Raw genomic sequence first — 7,596 nt, 5'->3', positions numbered from 1 at the left:
GTCTTCCGTTTCTCCTACTATCTGGGTTACAGGTGAGGCATTGGTCGCCATCTTGATATTAAATGCCCCACAAGCCGCCACTGGCGTCTCCCGGTAACCACGGAGACACGCATGCCCCGCCCTCCCCTCATCTATAAACTACAATTCCCACCAGCGGATTTCCTAGCCCAAACTGCGAGTCTTCTAGGTTTGGCTTGCCGGCTACCGCAACCCTGCCGCAGTGATCCGCGGGAGTTGCGGTTCGTGGCTTGGCCTCGCCTTTCTCCGAGGGACGCTCCCGAACTACAAGTCCCGTGAGCCAGCGGGTCACGCGCGTGCGGAGCCGCTGGTCCTTCTCGTCACCCCCGCTTGAGCCCGTGAGGTAGGAGAGGGCGGGGGGAAGGAAGAGGAGGCGGGATCCCTGCGCTGCGTTGGCTGCGGCCTGGCACCAAAGGGGCGGCCCCGGTGGAGAGCAGACCCAGTGGCCCTGGCGATTATGGACCCGGCCGAGGCGGTGCTGCAGGAGAAAGCGCTCAAGTTTATGGTGAGGAGACGGTGCAGGCAGGGGAACGACGGAGGCGATGGCATTGGAGACGTTTCTGAGCTTGGGCCTGGGCCGCTAGTCCACAGCGGGAGCGGGCAGAGGGACCCTTGGCCAAGGCTGGCGGCGGGGCGGCTGGAGGGACGGGACCGGAGCTCCAGGGAGGAGGCTGGGGGTGACGGAGGGGACCCATAGGTGGGGGCAGCTGCTCCGCCATCTTGTGGAAGAGAGGCCAAGTGACAGCAGGAGTTTATTGGAGGAGGGGACTCCAGGCGGCGCGCGGGGCCCTGGAGGTAAAGGGGCGTGGGTACAGTTATCGAAGAGCTGAGGAAGCCTGGTGGAGAGGCGCCGTGGGGCCACTGCCAGGGCCTTCCCCGTGTCAGGGTTATGGGTAAGGCCGAGGAAAGGAGGTGCATTCGGGAGTGGGGAATGGAAGCATGGGAGAGTGGGAAGACAGATATTGGGGTGAGAGGTGTGTGGGGGGGACCGGCAGGGCTGGATGCCTGTGGGTTTAAAGAAGGAGGAAGGGAAGTCAGGGTCAGAGGGAGGCTTGTAATTTTGTAGAACAAGATTAGATAGCCTTTGCCTCTAGGATGGAATTCCAGCTCGTCCAAACTAATGTTGACAAACTCTGGAAAGGAAGGGGCCTTACTTAGGGAAGATAAGGACTGGGGACCTAGGGCTATGATGACAATACTTGGGGGAGGTATGGTGTGTTGATTGTGAGCCAGAATTACAAAGACCAGGAAAAGGGACACATACACTAGTTTGAAAGGGAGAGGCTAAATTATTGTAGTAAGTTGGAGGTGATGAAAAGAGGCTAACTGGTCAGGGAAACATGGGTACAGGGGATTGGACAAAACTAGTATCTAATAGGGTAAAAACCAAACCAAAACAAAAAACTTGTGCGGTAGTAAAATTTTGGAGATCCGGTGCAGTATATCACTTTCGGGAAAATGCAAGGAATTGGAGGTTAGAGTTGCAAAGACCCAACAGAAGTAATGAGATTTATGGAGAAATTCAGGAGATGCAAATGGGGGATGTAGGTAGTGGGAAGTGTGAGATATCAGTTGGTGGTTATCCATCAGTTTTACATTCAAACAGTGTGAGCATAGATTACATTTTGTGGGTGTTTAAACCCCTTCCAACCTCTTTAACTTTGTATCATGCTTTTCTTTTGCTGTGCTTATATATGGCAAACTTGTATATGTAGTCTGATATTTGATGCTTTTAATCTGATGCTTTTTGTATATCCCAGGTTTAAAGCCAGACTCTGTGTTATAACTAAATAATGGTGGAATGCACACTTTTAGCTTACCAGGTGGCTTTAGGGACGCTTATATTTGCAGTCAAGTCCTGCTTTTTCAGAAGTAATTGTGACCTGCCAGTTTAAATCTTATTCCTTTAAGTAATTAAATAATACAAAATCGTGTCTTCACCTAAAGTACCATAATAAACTAAACATGGATACCAACCCAATTGAATTTAGGCTTTAAACTTACCCATTTATAAGGATATTTTTGTAGAAATTGGTAAAATATAAACTTTATGTTTATATCTGTACCTTTGAAAACACTTAAAGTTTAAATGTATTATTGAGCCTTTGAATTTCTGCCAAATGTTGAAATTTAAAATAATAAGAGACCTTGAAATTATTTTGGATTTTAGAAATAAGTGAAAGTTGCCTGATAGCTATAGCAAACTTCTAGATTTAAGTTAGAAAAGTAGCAGCTTCTTATTTTGTTTTCCTGTTTAGAGGATTGAATCTTAATCCTAATCCTGACACAGAGTTACAGAATAATGTGACTTACAGATCATAAAGAAACATTATGAGATCATCTCGGTCATTCCGCATTAGACCTCAGTCTAGGAACATTCTCAGCTACTTGATCTCTGCTTTGTACCATTGAGTTATGCTTTGATAATGTAATGGCCTCCTGACTGAGTTAAAGTGGACCTGGAGATGGTGGTGTAGTTTGCAACTTTTGGCACACCATACATTATTAAATATTGAGTCAATTTCCATAGGGAGAAGCCAACTTTTTCTATAATTTTAGTTATTTTCATTTTTGATCTTGCCTGCTGTAGTGGCTTTTGCTTGGAAAAAAAAGTCAACTGGAAGAGGGTCACCAAGAATGATACTTTAGTAAGAAAAACAGAGAATGGAGAGTTAGAGATTTGGTATTCTCTTTCAGCTCAGTAACAGACTTATTATGAATCTGAGTAAGTTACAACTTTCCTTTGGTGCCATTTTCCCTGATATAACATGCTTATTTTTTCAGAGTTGATTTTGAGATAGGACGATATTTATATTTGAGCTTTCCTCTAAGTAGCCAGTGTAAAGTATACATAGAAAGGTTATCATCTTAATCAAATTGATTTTTTTTTTTTTTTTATAGTATTGGCTTTGTTCTGGCTTTGTTTATCCTTTCCTTCAATTGTGAGTTAGCTAATAACAACTTTGGTACAGATGCCTTGATTTCCATACTTTAAAAAAATATAGCCATGCTGAGAGCCACGGCTGAGTCTGTATGGCCCCTGGCATTTTGCCAACAGTATTGATTGACAGGCGCCTCTGCCTGTCCGCCTCTGCCGCAACTTTTGAGTTCTCGCACTATTTTGGAGTTCTCGTGGGGATTTCCGGGGATTCCCCGAGAGTTCCCATTGGTTGGGGAAGTGCAGGAGGAGGGATTTCCGGGAGAGATAGTTCCGGCTGGGGGTTCCTGGACAAGCCTCGTGGCGCGTTCGGGAGGATTTCCCCGGGAGCTGTGTGAAGTGTTTTTCTGCGTTTTAAAAATAAAGTTTGTTCCTGCTTCAGTGGCTCGTGATTTGTGCCCAGCCAGACTGCGGCATAGCCAGGCGTGGTAGCACCCCACCTGGAATCCCAGCAGTTCAGGAAGCTGAAGCCTCAGTGGGAAGATTGCAAGTTCAAAGCCAGCCTCAGCAATTTAGTGAGGCTCTAAGCAACTAAGCGAGACCCTGTCTCTAAATAAAATATTAAAAAGGGCTGGGGATGTGGCTCAGTGGTTGAGTGCCCCTGGGTTCAATCTCTAGTACCTAAATAAATAAATAAATAAATAAATAAACAGTTTAGAATGCTTACATGAAATGGATACTCTCATGAAAATGTGCATCACCACATTAATGTGGTGCTTTGATTAGGACTTTTACTATAAAATCTTATTAATGAGATTGCTAATTTGGAGTTGACCATACATTATTATGTATGACCGTAATTTATACATGACCTAAAACTAGCCAATGAGTGCTTGTGAAGAGTGGTATAAGCAGATTGTTTATATCAGTTGGGTGATTGGACCCTAGAGGCACTTTAACAATGAGCTACCCCACCAGCCCTTTTTATTTTTTATTTTGGAACAGGGTCAGGCTACATGGCTGAGGGTCTTGCTAAATTCCTAGGACTAGCATCAAACTTGTCATCCTCCTTCCTCTGCCTCCTGAGTTGCTGGCATTATAGGTAGACAGCTATTACTACTTTTTCTTGTTTAGATTAACTTCTAAGAAAAAAATAAATGATTTGAAAGGAGTAGTTTAGGGCTGGACTTGTAGCTCATTGGTAGAACGCTTGCCTGGCATGTGTGAGGCACTGGGTTCAATTCTTAGCACTGTATAAAAAAATAAATAAAATAAAGGTCCATTGACAACTAAAAAAATGTTTTTTGTTTTTTTTTAAAAGAGTAGTTTACATGAAATAACTTATGTGCTAACCTCTTTCATCCTGCTTTATCAGGCCCTCAAGAACCTTTCCTAAAAGTAATTTCCCTGGTCAGCCATTCTTAAACCTCAGAAAGGATATCAGGAACTGGAAGAGGACCTGGGTAGGAAAATGAAAATGATCCATGAAATATAAACCCAGTTTTATATATATGGGTTCCATTCCCCATTTATTTTTAAAAAGCTGAGGAAGAAATTGATGTTTGTTTATTTATTTATTAGTACTAGGGATTGAACCCAAATGATTAGGAGTGATTAACTACAGAGTCACATCCCAAACCTTTTATTTTATTTTTTTTTATTTTGAGACGCGGTCTTGCTGAGTTGCTTAGGGCCTCACTAATTGCTGAGGATGGTCTCAAACTTGCCATCCTCCTCCATATTTTCTCGACTCACTTGGATTATAGGCGTATGCATGGCTTTTCATTTATTTTTTAACGGATAAATATATTCTTGTCCAGTCAATCCCAGAATCAAACAGAGAAACACTTGAAATGGAGATGAAATAATTTTAGGACATACAAAAATAATTTGTGTTGCTGGGAATTGAACCAAGGGCCTAGGGCATGCTAGGTAAGCACTTTACCACTGAGCTAATTTCCCAATTCTCATAAAGCTTTTTATGGAGTTGACAAGTAAAATAATATAAAAGATAAATATATTGCTGTGTAACAAACCACCCCCAAATTTAGTAGCTTAAAAAAATCAAAATTTAATTTTTTTTTTTTTTTGTAGGTAGTGGAGTATGAATAGGTTCAATAGCTCTACCACTGAGTAAATCCCTAGCCCTTTTTATTTTTTATTTTGAGATGGTCCTGCTAAATTGCCTAGACTGGCCTCAAATTCATGATTCTAATGCTTCAGCTCACGAGTTGCTGGAATTATAGACATGTGCCACCATGCCTGGCAAATTTGGTGGTTTTTATACTTCACATGGTGTTGGCTGGTGCCTTCATGTTTGGAACTTACAAAATGGCCACATTCACATGACTGATCACTGCCTGAGAGTTCAGCTAGGGCTAAAGGCCTTCTGTGTGCTATATGAATCTCTCCTTTTGCTCCTTGGGTTTCCTTAAATCATGGTGGCTGTGTTCTAAGAAGGAGCATTGCAGGATATAGAATGTAGCATCTGTGAGTCATCTTAAATCCTGGGATTTGAAAATCCAAGGAATGTCACTATTTGTCAGATCCAGTCGAGGCTAACCCAAAGTGAGAGGGATTGGGGGAAATAATCTCTATTAATGTGAAGAGTGGCATGCATAAACATGGAGGAGGGGATTGCTGGGAGCAATCTTTTACCATAGATGCTATTCTAGTTGGATGCTCAGACTAAAAAACCAAATGAGATCAGCCAAGTTTGTGGATAATAACACCAGGAATGCTTGGGAGGCATCTCTTTTTTTAACTTCTATGGAATTGATGTGATCTTCTGCATCACTTGCCTTAATGATGTCATTGTAGACGTAGTAACTTTTATTATTTATTTGAGAGAAACAGGTATTTAAAAACAAATAGCCAGGCACAGTGGCACATGCTTGTGATCCAGGGGCTGGCTCTGGAGGCTGAGACAGGAGAATTTTGAGTTCAAAGCCAGCCTCAGCAACAGTGAGGCACCAAGCAAGTGTCTCTAAATAAAATACAAAATAGGGCTGGGGATGTGGCTCAGTGGTCGAGTGTCCCTGAGTTCAATCCCTGTACCAAAAAAATAATAATAATAAGAAAAACACATAAGGCTGGAGATGTAGCTCAGTGGTAAGAGCACCCCTGAGTTCAATCCTGGGTACCGCCCTGCGCCCCCCCCCCAAAAAAAAAAAACATTTAAAATAAATTCTTAAGATTTTTCACGGGGCTGGGGATGTGGCTCAAGTGGTAGTGCGCTCACCTGACATGTGTGCGGCCCGGGTTCGATCCTCAGCACCACATACAAACAAAGATGTTGTGTCTGCTGAGAACTAAAAAAAATAAATATTAAAAAATTCTCTCTCTCTCTCTCTCTCTTTCTCTAAAAAAAAAAAAATCTTAAAAAAAAAAGATTTTTCACAAAGGACTTTTCTTTAAATAAATGGGATCGATTACCAGATGGATGGACATTTGAAACTAATTCTTTGTGTAAATTGTGAGAGTTTCTGTGCATCCTCTTCCTATTCCCAATTTAGTTTCCAAATTGCTTCTTTCTGGATATTCTAATATAGGTGTTGGGGTGTGAAATTATAGATTAGTGATAATTCTTTGTGCTGTTTTTCTAGATCTGTATTTGTAATAGATGATCATAATAATTTATTTTTGTCTTTTTTTTTTTTTGAGTGGATCTTACTATATTGTCCAGACTGGCAGTGAGTTCCTAGGCTCTAGTTATCCTCCTGTCTCAAGTAGTTGCTGTGTAAATATTTCTATGTTACAAGTCACCCCAAACCTTAGTAGCTTAAAAACCCCAATTTGATGTTTTTATTTTGCAGTACCAGGGATTGAATCCAGGGATGCTCTTACCTCTGAGCTACGTCTCCAGCCTTATTTATTTGTTTTTCCCCTTCTATGATTATTTTTTCTTTTCCTTTTTTTTTAAAATATATTTTTAGTTGTAGATGGACACAGTACTTTTATTTATTTTTATGTGGTGCTGAGGATTGAACCAAGTGTGCTAGGTAAGCACTTTACCACTGAGCTATAGCCCCAGCCCTTCTTTTCATTTTAATTAATTAATTAATTTTTTGCACTTGGGATTGAACCCACAGGCACTTTACTACTAAGCTGTATCTGAGTCCTTTTTTAAAAATTTTTTTGAGGGCAGGATCTGAGATTGTCCCCTAATTTGGCAGTTCTTCTGCCTCTTTAGCGTCCTGAGTTGCTGGGATTATAGGTATGTACCACGATACCTGGCTTTTAAAAAATATTTTAGTTTCCAAAAAATTAATTTTTTTTGTGGTATTGGGGCTTGAACTCAGGGGGGCTCCATTACTGAACCACATCCCCAACCATATGATGATGATGATGATGATGATGATGATGGGAATCATCAAACCCAGGGCCTTGCATGTGCTAGGCAAGTGTTGTACCACTGAGCCACATCCCAGCCCTCTATTTTTTATTTTGAAAAGAGGTATCACTATACTGTCATATATAACTAATTAGAACATATTAAAAAAATAAATAAAAATAAAAGAAGTCTTACTAAGTTACCCATGCTGGCCTCAAACTTGTGTTCCTGCTGCCTATAGAGTAGCTGGGATTATAAAGTGTGTGCCACCTCAACTGGCTAGGGTAAAATATTTTGAAATCTCATTTACTTTCTAACAGTTGTTTTTTTTAGCACTATATAGAGGATTGAAAGCATTCGACCACTG

The 7,596-nt window shown here is 41.4% G+C and overlaps 1 protein-coding gene across 7 annotated transcripts in view; it reads left to right on the top strand.

The window, feature by feature from the left end:
• The first annotated feature begins 382 nt into the window (after positions 1 to 382).
• The window catches only part of Btrc (beta-transducin repeat containing E3 ubiquitin protein ligase), a 186,462-nt gene continuing 179,248 nt past the window's right edge, over positions 383 to 7,596 (top strand). For 4 of the 7 annotated variants that reach the window (XM_071610976.1, XM_027930096.2, XM_071610975.1 and 1 more), the window contains exon 1: positions 383 to 523. In XM_071610976.1, coding sequence (XP_071467077.1) covers positions 476 to 523 — 48 coding nt within the window. In that variant the 5' untranslated portion in view covers positions 383 to 475. The remainder of the gene's footprint in view (positions 524 to 7,596) is intronic. The other 3 variants (XM_071610973.1, XM_071610978.1, XM_071610974.1) reach the window with 3 other exon arrangements.

The sequence above is a fragment of the Marmota flaviventris genome, chromosome 4, assembly GCF_047511675.1.
Source record: "Marmota flaviventris isolate mMarFla1 chromosome 4, mMarFla1.hap1, whole genome shotgun sequence".
Taxonomy (NCBI): domain Eukaryota; kingdom Metazoa; phylum Chordata; class Mammalia; order Rodentia; family Sciuridae; genus Marmota; species Marmota flaviventris.
This window is presented reverse-complemented; position numbering and strand designations above follow the sequence as displayed.